The 13,007-nt window shown below is 42.5% G+C and overlaps 4 protein-coding genes and 1 long non-coding RNA gene across 8 annotated transcripts in view; 3 read left to right on the top strand and 2 right to left on the bottom strand.

The window, feature by feature from the left end:
• The window catches only part of nav2a (neuron navigator 2a), an 80,664-nt gene extending 80,086 nt beyond the window's left edge, over positions 1 to 578 (bottom strand). Inside the window, exon 1 of the mRNA XM_088371391.1 lies at positions 513 to 578. The gene's annotated coding sequence lies outside the window, so the exon portion shown is untranslated. The remainder of the gene's footprint in view (positions 1 to 512) is intronic.
• A 781-nt stretch (positions 579 to 1,359) lies between these two features.
• On the top strand, positions 1,360 to 4,014 carry LOC148401110 (ileal sodium/bile acid cotransporter-like). Of its 3 annotated transcripts, none has more exons than XM_088371401.1 (6): positions 1,360 to 1,791; positions 1,920 to 2,038; positions 2,667 to 2,755; positions 2,822 to 2,997; positions 3,144 to 3,301; positions 3,734 to 4,014. In XM_088371401.1, the coding sequence occupies exons 1-6, from the start codon at positions 1,394 to 1,396 to the stop codon at positions 3,886 to 3,888; spliced, it is 1,095 nt and encodes a 364-aa protein (XP_088227527.1). In that variant the 5' UTR covers positions 1,360 to 1,393; the 3' UTR covers positions 3,889 to 4,014. The 3 variants fall into 3 exon arrangements, with proteins under 3 accessions (XP_088227527.1, XP_088227529.1, XP_088227528.1); XM_088371403.1 differs by lacking the exon at positions 3,734 to 4,014 and adding an exon at positions 3,428 to 3,684; XM_088371402.1 differs by lacking the exon at positions 3,734 to 4,014 and adding an exon at positions 3,428 to 3,684 and having other exon boundaries at positions 3,144 to 3,313.
• On the bottom strand, positions 3,614 to 11,949 carry LOC148401108 (uncharacterized). Its single transcript, XR_015857570.1, has 3 exons — positions 11,857 to 11,949; positions 4,866 to 4,967; positions 3,614 to 3,811 (listed from the first exon to the last, which is right to left on the bottom strand). It is a non-coding gene; the product is annotated as an uncharacterized LOC148401108 (long non-coding RNA).
• e2f8 (E2F transcription factor 8) lies at positions 4,327 to 9,237 on the top strand. Of its 2 annotated transcripts, none has more exons than XM_088371394.1 (13): positions 4,327 to 4,556; positions 5,186 to 5,415; positions 5,493 to 5,646; positions 5,721 to 6,029; positions 6,099 to 6,260; positions 6,353 to 6,490; positions 6,610 to 6,780; positions 6,854 to 6,926; positions 7,036 to 7,528; positions 7,608 to 7,865; positions 7,939 to 8,071; positions 8,154 to 8,473; positions 8,541 to 9,237. In XM_088371394.1, the coding sequence occupies exons 2-13, from the start codon at positions 5,245 to 5,247 to the stop codon at positions 8,712 to 8,714; spliced, it is 2,556 nt and encodes an 851-aa protein (XP_088227520.1). In that variant the 5' UTR covers positions 4,327 to 4,556; positions 5,186 to 5,244; the 3' UTR covers positions 8,715 to 9,237. The 2 variants fall into 2 exon arrangements, with proteins under 2 accessions (XP_088227520.1, XP_088227519.1); XM_088371393.1 differs by having other exon boundaries at positions 6,565 to 6,780.
• On the top strand, positions 9,692 to 12,966 carry csrp3 (cysteine and glycine-rich protein 3 (cardiac LIM protein)). Its single transcript, XM_088371406.1, has 6 exons — positions 9,692 to 9,848; positions 10,425 to 10,536; positions 11,230 to 11,401; positions 12,276 to 12,405; positions 12,613 to 12,706; positions 12,776 to 12,966. Exons 2-6 carry the CDS (start codon positions 10,425 to 10,427, stop codon positions 12,847 to 12,849), a joined length of 582 nt encoding a protein of 193 aa, XP_088227532.1. The 5' UTR covers positions 9,692 to 9,848; the 3' UTR covers positions 12,850 to 12,966.
• Positions 12,967 to 13,007: the final 41 nt, after the last annotated feature.

Genomic DNA, 13,007 nt, shown 5'->3' with positions numbered 1-13,007 from the left:
TTATAAAATATAATAAAATATTATAATTGCTTAGCAAGGAGCTGGCCGCTTATGCCAAACTATTGAGCGCATTACTCACAACGTCACGCATGACCATTTTTACTTGATGTTATCCTCATGTACGTGCAAATTGGACTCGCTGTTTATTATTGGCTGAGAGCAAAAAGGAAATGAGAATTTGTTTGAGTCCCTCAGGTGTGCACGTTTCCACCTGACCACAAGCATGTCAAAACATTTTGGACAAATTTAGTCGGATTTTTTCGGTCTTCTAATAATTTTCAGGCGAATGGTCATAATGCAATTTTTTTTTTTTTTTTAATGAATTCAAGTGTTCCAATCTGTCGAAGGTTGGAGCTACACTGCAGCATCCCTGCAGAACATTCTGCGCCGAAAATATACTCTGGGCTGAGCTTTTTATAAGGTGTTGGAAAAATAATGCACACACAAACTACGGGGACTAACTAACACTAGACAAGATTGTTTTTTTCTTTTTTCATAAAAATCACTCTTACCTTGAACTTCTCGGTTTGTTTCGTCCTCGCGGAGAAGATGTCTTATGCGTGATGCTGTCCCCTGGTCTGTGAACGGAGCAAATGATGCGTTAAGGTGCTGTCGGAGATTTTGAGTGGGCAGGGCTGCGAAAATTTACGTCGTTGCGTGGGAGAGAGGCGGGGTACACCCTTGACAGATACGAATTAAGATTGTTCTGAAAGTCCGTAGTTCGAATGAAAAACTTGCATAGTGTGCCAAAACAGAACTACAACCGGGTTTGTTTCTTATTTTACGCATGAGAATGCGTCGACCGCGCAACCAATTTGAGTATTCTAATTTACCAAGTGTCCCTAAAGTACCATTCGGGGTCCCACGCGTTTCCTCTCGCGCATGTAAAATGACGTCACTCGTGTGTTTCTCCCTCAACGTCGAAGACGCTCCTTGGTTTCTATGGCGACACGACGCAGGCAGGCTTTTAGCGCCGCGTAGCGGTCAAATGCACATATGTCAGGAGAATTTAAAATCCAAAAGGAGAAATCAGATTAGCTACTACAGTTCATACAGGGACATGCCGGTCCATAAATTACCAAAAGGCCAAAGAGCAGTAAAAAGAATGATGATGCAATCACATATTAAAAATACATCTTTTATGACCGCTTACAGTGAACATTGACCTTATAATACATAACAATGACTCCTTCCCATTTCTACTATTATTGGGCAGTAGCCAAGGCACAAAGAGCAGTGACTGTTAAATCATCTTATTGGATAACGAAAACAACAATAAAAGTTTCGGTCCAGTCAAATCTAAGAATTGCAGGCTGACGAGTATTTAAATCCAGTCTCTCAAAGTTGACCAGCCAGAGATTTATTTTTTTTTTCCTGCCACTACATCCCCAAGATGTCTATATTCACGGAAACAACTGCAGAACTTGCTGCCTGCCTCTCTGAGGCGACAATCTGCTCCGGTGACAACTGCCTTGTTCCACCAGATAACTTTAATTCAATATTGAGTCTGGCGTTGAGCACTGTGGCCACCGCCTTGCTGGCAATAATCATGTTCAGCATGGGCTGCGCCGTGGAGGCCCCAAAATTTTGGGGGCACTTGAGGAGACCCTGGTGCATTATTATCGGTTTCCTCTTTCAATTTGGCATCATGCCTTTCACTGCATTTGCTTTATCGATTGCCTTCAATGTGCGACCAGCTGAGGCCATTGTCATCATTATTCTGGGTTGCTGCCCTGGAGGATCCTCTTCCAATGTTATCTGTCTTTTCCTGGATGGCGATATGGACTTAAGGTAAGAAGTGTCTGGCTCAAGTGAGTTGCTGCTATGTTGTGTGACTCAAAGTAACTTATCCTATCGTTTTTGACTATTGGGTCTGTTGGGCCCAAAAACAATCACAATTTGATTTCCCTTCTCTTCAGTATTAGTATGACAGCCTGCTCCACCGTCTTATCCTTGGGGATGATGCCACTATGTCTGCTTGTATACACCTCCACCTGGACTACTTCAAGCAACATCCAAATCCCATACGATAGAATTGGTAAATATACAAAACACATTAAGTACTGGCAGCCAGATATCTGAATACTGTCAAAGCAAAATCTTGTTTTACGCACTCATCAGCCGTCCCCAACCTTATTTGCGCCACGGACCGGTTACATGTCAGACAATATTTTCACGGACCGGCCTTTATATAAATAAATAATACATTTATATAAATACGATAGAATGTAATGATACAACTGGCATAAAACAAAATACAAAGCGCATAAAAATAAAACTCACCATTTAGTATCTGCTCTGTAGCTTTGTTTTGGTCGCTGTAACTGCATAACATTTTGTGGCGATCTCGGAATATTCCGCCTTGATTTTAATCTTTTTTTTTTCTCTCGGAAGTTGTAGCCTCTTCATCTGTCTCCTCTTTGGGTCTTTTCCTCTTTCCAAAGAAACTTTCCAAACATCTCTTTTTCTTACTCATTTTTGCAAACTTCTCGGGTTCGACTGAGGTAACATGCCAGGTGACCGGGACGAGCGTCTTGACCTGTCAAGAGGCACAGATGCAAAGACGGATGTAATTGGCAGAGAATCCCCAAACTTTTTGTGTTTTTCAAAATAAATTTTTACTCATTTTTGCTAACTAATATAGTGAATTTGGGTTTCCTCCTCAGGTATCACTGTTGCAGCCATCCTTGTCCCAATCACTGGAGGAATATATATTAAACATAAGTGGCCCCACATAGCTCAAATGATCCTAAAGGTGGGAATTTGGATTGTACTTGTCGACAAAGTGATAATTACTGTACATTGTGAATGATTTGTCCAGGTTGGGACCGTCACAGGCTTTAGCTTCCTTGTCGTCGTATCTGTGCTTGGGGCAGTTGTTTACGAGTATTCTTGGAACCTTAACCCTTCCCTTTGGATCATCGGGACTGTCTTCCCCTTTATTGGTTTTGGGATGGGTTTCATTCTGGCCCGCTTTGTGGGTCAACCATGGTACAGGTAAAGTTCATGATGTAAACGCTTTCAAAATGTTAAGTACTAGTAGGCTACTAGCTTGGTCATAATTTTGCATCAGCACAAAAAGTGTGTTTTAGTTTTCCTCTGCTCATATGCAGTGATTATCAGTTTTTTTTTTTTTTTTTTAGGTGCCGGACAATTGCTGTGGAGACTGGCTTCCAAAACTCCCAGTTGTGCAACACCATAATCCAGCTGTCCTTCAGCCCCGCTGAACTGGAGATCATGTTTGCCTTTCCCATTCTCTATAGCATCTTTCAGCTGTTGTGGTCTTTCCTGATTGTTACAGGTAAGCTTCGAGGTAAGCTATTGAATATTGCATACCAGAAAAAAATTCTTTCCAAAATTGGACTGCACAGAGCGTTTAACCACTTTTTTTTTTTCCTAGTCTATCACATTGTCTGTTTTGTTACAGGCTGAGGTTAAGAAGCAGTCGTTACGGCCAGATATGGCAATGAAAGAAAGTCAGATACTGTTCAAGACCAGTCACGGCTCTTCAAATGGTTAACTAGGAATTGGGAGAGACATGTGCCCTTAATGCTAAACTGTAGTTGTATCATAAAATAATAAAATAAACAGAGAATATATGAGGACACAAGGCTGGAGGTAGTGATCAATGTTCATGACAATAAAAGTATAAATGTAACATTTAACAGTTGCCGCTACGGTCATTTCGATGATGATGATGATCAATTCAGAGCTGTTGCATTTTTCTCCACAGGATACCAAGCCTATAAAAAGTCCCGTGGCTTTGGAACAATTCAAACAAATAGTGAATTTCCATCACTGGAGGATGGCTCTGTAAAAGAAGCAAAAAAGACACACGATGATGTGAACAGTGCCTTTGAATTGAACAAAGACGAAACGGCACTTTGACAACAACACCCAGAGAGAGGACATTATAAAAACTCATTAAAATTGTGAAAGTGGTGCGTGCCCTTACCCATAAAATATATTTAAATGACTTTCCATTGAGTACAGACTGCTTTATTTTGCTGAATTTCATACTTAGCCAATTCATTTAGAAAAAGAGATCTACCAATCATTTACAGGACTTGGTTGTTTCTCATATTTGTCAATAAAGTGAGGGTTAATCTCAGGCTTCCTTTTATTTATTAGACTGAAAATGTTGCTGATGGTTTTCTGTGCAATGTTGATTTTAATATAATCTCCGACATTTCTGCTTGAATAAAAAAAAAAGATTAAAAGTTAAAACCCCTATAATAGATTGTATGTCTGGTATCAGCAACTATTGTCCAGTATTAGTCTCGTGACCCACGCAGCGGAAGTGTCGCGGCTCGTCAGTGCGCATGCGCGAACCGGCAGCGCTAAACGTTCAGATTCAACTTTAGTCCACTGAGGAACTTCCCCAACTTGTTCGGCGGATTTGGGATCTTAAAGCCATTCGGTTTCTTCAAGCTCTTATATTTTACGTACATTTTCCCCTTAATGTACAAATACTTTATGAAACATTTGGATTTATCTCAGAAATAACGCGAATCAAGTATTCGATTACCATGATGGAAGCTTTATTGTAGAATTTGGTAAGTGTTGTCCTTGTTTTTGAGATTATGGAATTATTTTAAGTGTGTTTTACTTGTTTCTGAAATAAGACGTGTTATAGTTGTTTCGTGGCGGGGGAATAAACCAACACGTCAGCGCGCGTTTGGAAACGACAGCTTGATCTGTCGCAACAACAAGTTACAACCCTCTTCTAGAACAAGTCATATTTAAACGAGGCAGTCTTGATGTTGTAGTGATATATCGGGCTAAATTTGGCGCAATACTGCGAACGTTTCTGCCTTTTTCCGCTGTAGACTCATTCCGCGCCAAGGATTTCAAAAAGTGTTTACCTGCGCGGGACGACCGGTCCACTTCCTGTTTGGCGCGCTCTCATTGGCTCGTTCGGACTAAAAGGGCGGGAGTTGGCTTTTGATTCGACGGATTGAACGTCACTGAGGGCCAACCACAAACTGATATTTAGCACAAGTTTTTGATTCATATTTTTTGAAACAATATCGATTTGAGACATTTAATGTGGAAATATGAAAATATATTTTATTCTGAAATCAGACGAACAAAATTAGTATGCTATTCTAAGAAAGTTCAAATGAGTTTACATCAATAGCAACAGTATTAAAATATGAAATTTGCTTTTCTCTTCTATTCCAAGGTGGATGATGGCTTAATAGCCCCTTTGCTTTTGGTAAATCCTTGAAAATACAATTGATCATGGGCCCGCTCACAACACCTAAAAAGGCAGGACAATCAGGGTCTGTTGATCCATGGACACCAACTTCCAACCTGAAAATGCTCATCAGTGCTGCAAGTCCGGAGATTAGGAACCGAGAGAAGGAACTGTGTCCGCGCCCTGAATTGCACAAAGCTCTTGATTCTTCACAGGTATAGAATATTATATACGAATTGTACACTTGTGACAGACATCCAAGCACTTACATTTTGTTATTATTCTTTTGTAGGGTGTTGAGAATGGAGATGAGTCTGAAAAATTGTTAAGCAGAAAAGAAAAGAGTCTGGGTTTGCTTTGCCATAAATTCCTGGACTGCTTTCCGGATTGGCCCGACCCTAACGCCAACAATGAAATCTACCTAGATGACGTGGCCACTGAACTCCGTATGTCAATCAAGTGTATGAGTAGATGCATGATTTGAAGTTGCATCTTTCATGGGTTTTTTTTTCTGGCACAGATGTGGAGCGCCGTCGCATTTATGACATCATGAACGTGCTGGAAAGCCTGCACATAGTGAGCCGTTCTGCAAAGAACCGCTACACGTGGCACGGTCGAACCAATCTGGCCCAGACCTTGGCTGTTCTCAAGCAAGTGGGCGGGGAGCAAAAGTACTGCCAGCAGATGCAACAGATCAGACAGCGCTTCCTGGATAAAGAATTTGACATCGATAGCGAAGAGAAGGAGAACCAAGAGTCGATGCAATTGGAGAACGGTGAACAAAAAGAGCTCAATTTTGTGGAGCTACCTGGAGTGGAGTTCAAAGCAGGTAAGGTTGGACTACTATTATTTGGATTTAAAAATGCAACATGACTAATTAGTTTCTCTTTGTCCTCAGCTTCTGTTAATAGTCGTAAGGACAAATCTCTCAGAGTGATGAGCCAGAAGTTTGTCATGCTCTTCCTGGTTTCAAATCCTCCTGTGGTCAGTCTGGATGTGGCTGCCAAAATCCTGATTGGAGAGGACCCCAAAGCAGATCAGGACAAAAACAAATTTAAGAGTGAGTGTAACTTGACTGTCCCTTCAGTTGGGAAAAAATAAAAAAAGATCAGGTCATAAAATAGCCAGCATTTGTTTATGTTGTGTCTCTAGCTAAAGTGCGCCGACTTTATGACATTGCTAATGTGCTGCGGAGCCTGAAACTCATCGAAAAGGTCCACGTAACGGAAGAGAGAGGGAAGAAGCCGGCATTCCAATGGGTCGGCCCAAACGAACTCCCACAAGTGAAAGGTAAGAGGACGTTCTGGTCTGCACCTCCTGAATGGGCGCAAGGTTACATACTTTCAAATGATTTTGTTCAACAGTTCGAGATGTGACAAGCGCCCCCTCCATGTGTCCACCCAATAAAGCAAAGGTGCTAGGGTCCCGCCCGTCTGTGGAAAACTGTGCCAAAAACCTCTTTTCATCACCACCCGGGGCGAAACGAAGCTTCACCCGACACCCGTCTCTCATGAAGCTGGCCAAGAGCATTCAAGATGACCGACGGAAGATCAGCTCGGCTCCCAGCAGTCCTGCCAAAGGTGCTAAAAAAATTCCGTGGGGACAACAATGCTATTTTGATTTTAGTATTAACTTTTTTTTTCCTGCCCCAAGCTGACAGCGACTTTCCCAGCAAAATGGCCCAACTTGCTGCGATTTGCAAGATTAAGCTTGACCAGGAGTCAGCGTAAGTTTCCTTGCATACATTTGGTAAATAGATTGAAATTAGAGCTCCTACCCTCGCTCCCTCATGTCATGTATTATTCACTTTGTATTTGCGCCGACTTCTCCTGCAGTACCAGAGGCAACCATCCAAAGGCAGTTGCCGCCGAGACAATGACGACGTTTGCGAGACTTCAGCCAAGCGTCTCCATCCCGGCGGAGCCGCCTCAGGCATCCCGCCTAACTCCAAACGAGAAGGCTGGCGGGAACCCAAACGTGCACGGCACCCCTCTGGCTTCCTGGCCTTCAGGCAGAGTCGCCTACATCCCGGCGCAGTGCTCCCCCCTCATCCCCGTCATTTTACCCCCGCAGTCGGGCGGCCGACCCTACGCTGTCTATATGCACCCGTCGTCTCTCAGGCCCAACAATCTGGCCAGACCGCAGCCGACCAGTTACGCTGTACGCTCCATGACCTTTGAGGAGAAAACAGGGCGCAGCTCCACTGCCAAGATCCAACCCGCTTCCAGGGCACCGGATGAGAGCCCCTCGTTGGTCAAACGGTTGCATTCGGACTCGGCTGCGGAGAGCAGCCCTTCCAAAACTAGACGGACTGACTCCATCCTCAAGGTAAAAAAAACACACTTGCATGTGATTAAAAAAAAATGGATAGGGTGCAATAAAAAAAAAAAAAATGTCACAACTACAGGAGTCCTCCCCAAAGCCACTTCACGTCCCTCAAGCCCGTCTGAAGATTCTTCGCAGCTGTCAGCTGTCCAACCGGCCCTCCCCTCGCGCCCTCCACCTGGACCCAGAATTCATCAACACTCCCGGCAGTGACGTGATTGCGCAAACACTGGAGCAGAGCTTGGAGACCTTTCTGGACAGGGATGACAAGGCGGTGACTTCTGATTGCGAGACGGCTTTAACGCCTGTCAGAACCACACCCGTGCAAATTAACACTGAGGTAAGTGAGACCATACGCACAAAACTTCCAAAACAATTGGATTCTAGATTATTAATTACTCCGACTGTATCAGACTTTAGTTCCAGCTGGATACCTGATCCCACTCACCCAGCAACCTGTTGTCACGTACAAGGAAAATCAGGGATCAGCAGCAGAAAACAACAAGCCATCTACTCCTGCTTATGTCTACCAAACACCTACAGCGGGTAAATAACTACTTCTGGTTTATTTCTGGCTCGTTGACCGTAAAGCTGCGATATAAAACTGACCGTATTCTACCTCAAACAGGATCCAGACCACCCCCAGTCCAGGAAGTGACTCCCACCAACTTCCGTCTTCACGGACCATCTACAACCACCTCTCCGCACCCGAACCAGCAGGTCCAACGTCTTCACAGCCCCAGTCCCGCCATCCTCAACTTCACCCTTCAGAACCTGGGTCTAATATCCGGCTCCAGTCCCGGGAACACCTTCGCTTCACCTCAGACTCCTGAGCGGTCGAACGCCGTGCTCAGCCCTCTGACTCTGCAGCAGCGAGGGATGGTTTTCATCAAGCCCGTGACGGTCCAGCAGTCCTCGCACCCGGTGGCTCTAATCAGCATTCAACAGGTACCGATTGAGACCCAATTGAAAGCCAACCCAACATGAACATTGTGTCTTTTCTCCTTGCTTGTAGCCTTTAATGACTACCCCCAAAGGGACGGGACTCCCCCAGCCCAGCTTCTTCCACACACCGGTCCCCCTGTCCCCTCTGGCATCTGCAGTGGTCTCCCCCAGTGGACAGGCAGCCCCTAAAACTGCTTACATCCCTCAAAGAAAACTGGACGTCAACACTGAAGAAACACTCTGATGTCTGTATAATGTTTGTTTGTGCTTGGGTGGGGGTTTTATGCATTATTTTTTCCCTCCATGACTTTGTTTAGAATTTTGCAATGGTCTTGACTTCTGGAGAGTGCAAATGAGATTCAATACGTGGCAGCAAACATTTTTCCATTCTTTTGTTTTTCAGGCATGCTAATGTATGATTGGTTTGATTTCTGAAATGTTCAAGAGCAAACCACTCGTCTAACTCCCGCCTAAATCCGATGGTTATTTTGGTTTTTTTTGTTTTGACTGAAAGTTTTAAAAACCGCCCTGACTGATTCTTCGTCGCCAATGTTAAAAAAAAAAAAAGAGAGAAGTGTTTGCACATAGTATGTACGTGTATGATTACCCTTTCACAATGGAAATAATGAGTATGTAAAAATACTTCTGTTTAATTCTATATAGACTTAATCTTACATATTGATTACTTGCTTAATTTATACAAAAATAATCTCTGATATCCTGCTTCATAAAAATATGTCAAACATAAAAAACATTGTCTGAGATCATGTCGCTTGTTTGTGTCTTTGGCATTTGCTCAAATTATCTTGAATGATGTTTCTTCAGATATTGAAAAAAAAACACATTATAGGTTAATTGAATATTATAAATTGTCAAGAGGTTTGAATGGTAGTTTTGATTAATGTACCATGTGATTGTCTGTTTAAGAGGGTGACCCTCACCTCCAGTCCAAAATCAGAAGTTCTCTCACGCACTAAATGATTTCTCTAGCATTCAAATATGAGTCACTCCGAATATCCAGTTTCCCACTTGGATGAATACATCTAAATTCATTCAACTCATCTGGTGTTAAAATAGCAGCGCGGCAAAACACGGTCATCAATTCCGCCCTAGTTTATTGTGTGTAGGTAATCCCTAAACCCGCATGCAGCTGTGAGTCCGGGCACCCGCGTCGCTCTGGAAATCGGTAACAAATGTTTGCGCGGCTGACGGTCAAGGCCTCACTCAGCCTGTGATGAAGGGTCAGAGGGCTTGGCTCAGTCACAAGTTATTTTAGGAGGATACTTTCATTGAGGCGTCACCACCGATAGTGAGTTGGGACTTATTTAAGCCAGCCCGGTACGCGCAACGCCACAAGAGCGCACGGACGAAAATCAAGGTAAGCTCTGATTTGTTTTATATAACAATCGCTTATTGTGATCGTTTTTTTTTTTTTTTGTGATCCTGGCTTCTGTAAAGCTTCTATTTATATAATACTCACATACCATAGCTGTGAGGTATCAGACATGGCAGACACTGAAAGGTATTCATTGGGAAAGACCTTTAAGAGACATTCCAGTCTTTTGTTCAAAATCAATTCTGCCCTAGCTGAAGGTAACAAGGAAATAAAACTGGATGAGAGTTTATTGATTATTTTTTCTCTGCCTGTTAAAAGTCAATGTTGATTTTCTGTAAACCTTCCATGGCAATTATTTATACATCATTTACTACTTAAGTATTCCGTTACATACTAATTGGATAAGTACAAAAAATGATAATTACATTTATTTTTACAAATAATTAAAATAACTTCATCTGAAGTATGAGTATTTCAATTCATCTCGACAAGTGTTGCGAAGCCAACCATTTTTTTTCCACCAACATTTTTTCCATCGGTGTAGTTTACGTGTGCTTTAACAAAGTCCCACTTGGACCACATCCCCCCAAACAATCCAAAACATTTTTGTCCACTTAGATGCCAAACTGGGGAGGGGGTGCAAAGTGTGCAGCCTGCGAGAAGACCGTCTATCATGCAGAGGAGATCCAGTGCAATGCGAGGAGCTTCCATAAAACCTGCTTCATGTGCAGTAAGAACACTTTTGCCATTCCTCTCATCATCCCAAAAAAGCAAAGGTCATGTTTGGAGGTCACATTACCATCTGCAGCTGTCCAGGCTTCCCATACTTGACCGTATTTGTTTATCTGCCCAAGATTCGGTTGCAACCAAAGACTACGTGATGACTAGTTTGTTCCACTGGGATGTCTGAAAGGCCTCCGAGATAAGCCCGTGCCTCTGCGCACTGGTGGTCTTTTCTCCCAGCTTCACCTCGCACTTTCATCTCTTGCTATGAATAGAAATGCAATATCTAACTATGCGTAATGGCTCTGCTGACTGATAAAACTTGCTAGCTGCTGGCTTTGTTTAACCGTCACTCCAGTTTGACAACGTGGCCAGACCCGGTCACACTGGTTTAATAATAGGCTACAAATGCTACACAATATTCTTTAATGATCATTTTTTTCCCAAATTGTCATCTTACTGCAATAATATCCAGACACTGGTGGGCGAATAGATCCAAATATTAATTAGATCAAGAAGAACCACACCAGTATCAATATCAGATCGAAATTAGTTTCAGTTTTGTCAAACAGGCCACAAAACCGGATTCATCATTACACAGTTTGGTATTGGCGATACTGGCCCTGATTTACTTGGTATCGGGTCCAAAAAAAACAGTATCGCAGACCATACTGACAGCCTCTCTGTTTGTTCTGCACAGTGACCTGCAGGAAAGGACTGGACAGCACCACCGTAGCTGCGCATGAGTCTGAAATCTACTGCAAATCTTGCTACGGCAAGAAATATGGTCCAAAAGGATATGGATACGGCCAAGGGGCTGGAGCTCTCAGCTCAGATCCTGTTGGAGAACATGCCAACCAGCAGTCTGATGAGTATGATCAAAATATACCTAGACACGAAATACTAACAGACGGAAACGGACTTCTAAAGGAATATAAACGAACATTTGGAGCAATACTAAATTGTCCTAAAGGTTAGACACGTTTCCTCAATTTAGAAATTTTATTTTGACTTTTAAATGTTTTTTTTTTAATTTTGAAAAAAAAATCCGCGATGTAGTGAAGCCGCGATAAACGAAACGCGAAGTAGCGAGGGATCACTGTATACCTAGACACGATCAGTCACGTGACTTACATTCACAAACAAGTTGAATGGACAATTGGTCCATTAATGAAGCGTTCCCCAACTTTTTTGCGCCACGGACAATATTTTCACGGACCGGCCTTTATATAAATAAATAAATTTATAATTAATATATAAATACAATAGAATAAAAAGATAAGACTGGCATAAAAACAAATACAAAGCGCATACAAATAAAACTCACCATTAAGTATCTGCTCCGTAGTTTTGTTTTGGTCGCTGTAACCGCAGAAAATCCCGTTGGAAAGGGAAGCAGGGTTTTCAGCTTCGGGACGGGCGTCTTGACTTGAATTCACCTGCGTCAAGAGGCACAGGTGCGCCGACGGATGTAATTGGGAGAGAATCCTCAATTTTTTTAGATTTTTCAAAATAAATTCTTACTCATTTTTGCTAACTTTGCGGGCTCTATTGGGGAAACATGTCATGCGTCTTGACCTGAATTAATTGATCGTCTATAATATATATATATATATATATATTTTTTTTCTGTGCGGCCCGGTACCAAATGATCCACGGACCGGTACCAGTCCGCGGCCCGGTGGTTGGGGACCACTGCATGAATGGGTCCAAATTTTATAAATGCCATTATTTCCTCTTTCCTAGGTCTAAACCACGACAAACATCCACAAACTCCACTTCTAACAAGTTTTCCCAGAAGTTTGGTAGCTCTGACCGCTGCCCTCGCTGCTCCAAAGCTGTCTACGCGGCAGAGAAGGTGATGGGAGCAGGAAAGGTAAGAAAAATAGGATAAGATACTTTCATAGCTCTCTGACTTTGTCCGCTCAACATTATCAGCTATTTTGTTTCACTCAATAAACTGATAAAATAATATCTATTGATTTTCATGACTTCTGACTGGGCCAAATGAAATGACATTACTGTTTGAGTTTTTGTGTAAAATTAAGATGTCATGACTATTTCTGAATAACTTTTTTTGCAGCCTTGGCATAAAACGTGCTTCCGTTGTGCTATGTGTGGTAAAAGTCTGGAGTCGACCACAGTGACCGACAAGGACGGAGAGATCTACTGTAAAGGTATGATTCAAAACAAGCAGTAACATAAAGTATATAATTTATTGTGCTATTTTCTATTTTTCTTCTCAGTTTGCTATGCCAAAAACTTTGGGCCAAAAGGATTTGGACTGGGCAATGCTGCCATGTTGGAGGAACGAGAGTGAACACTGGATGTCAAGAAGGATGAACTAGCCTTAAATTAACATTGGAAGACCAGAATAGTAATAAAAACGCTGACTTTCCTCTGGTTTATGTATTTAATAAACCATATTTGTACCAAATCTGTCAACTTTCTATCGTGCTCGTCCTCTTTGGGTTCTGG

The sequence above is a fragment of the Syngnathus floridae genome, chromosome 3, assembly GCF_059516105.1.
Source record: "Syngnathus floridae isolate MCC-2025c chromosome 3, RoL_Sflo_1.0, whole genome shotgun sequence".
Taxonomy (NCBI): Eukaryota; Metazoa; Chordata; class Actinopteri; order Syngnathiformes; family Syngnathidae; genus Syngnathus; species Syngnathus floridae.
This window is presented reverse-complemented; position numbering and strand designations above follow the sequence as displayed.

Bases quoted from the DNA above. Each gene is read 5' to 3' on its own strand.
- LOC148401110 (XM_088371401.1), top strand. From the start codon at position 1,394: ATGTCTATATTCACGGAAACAACTGCAGAACTTGCTGCCTGCCTCTCT. The intron at 1,792-1,919 runs GTAAGAAGTGTC...CCTTCTCTTCAG, and splicing joins GATGGCGATATGGACTTAAG to TATTAGTATGACAGCCTGCT. The intron at 3,302-3,733 runs GTAAGCTTCGAG...TTTTCTCCACAG, and splicing joins GTCTTTCCTGATTGTTACAG to GATACCAAGCCTATAAAAAG.
- e2f8 (XM_088371393.1), top strand. From the start codon at position 5,245: ATGGGCCCGCTCACAACACCTAAAAAGGCAGGACAATCAGGGTCTGTT. The intron at 6,491-6,564 runs GTAAGAGGACGT...TTTGTTCAACAG, and splicing joins CGAACTCCCACAAGTGAAAG to TTCGAGATGTGACAAGCGCC. The intron at 7,866-7,938 runs GTAAGTGAGACC...CGACTGTATCAG, and splicing joins CCGTGCAAATTAACACTGAG to ACTTTAGTTCCAGCTGGATA.
- csrp3 (XM_088371406.1), top strand. From the start codon at position 10,425: ATGCCAAACTGGGGAGGGGGTGCAAAGTGTGCAGCCTGCGAGAAGACC. The intron at 10,537-11,229 runs GTAAGAACACTT...TGTTCTGCACAG, and splicing joins TAAAACCTGCTTCATGTGCA to TGACCTGCAGGAAAGGACTG. The intron at 11,402-12,275 runs GTATGATCAAAA...CCTCTTTCCTAG, and splicing joins GCCAACCAGCAGTCTGATGA to GTCTAAACCACGACAAACAT.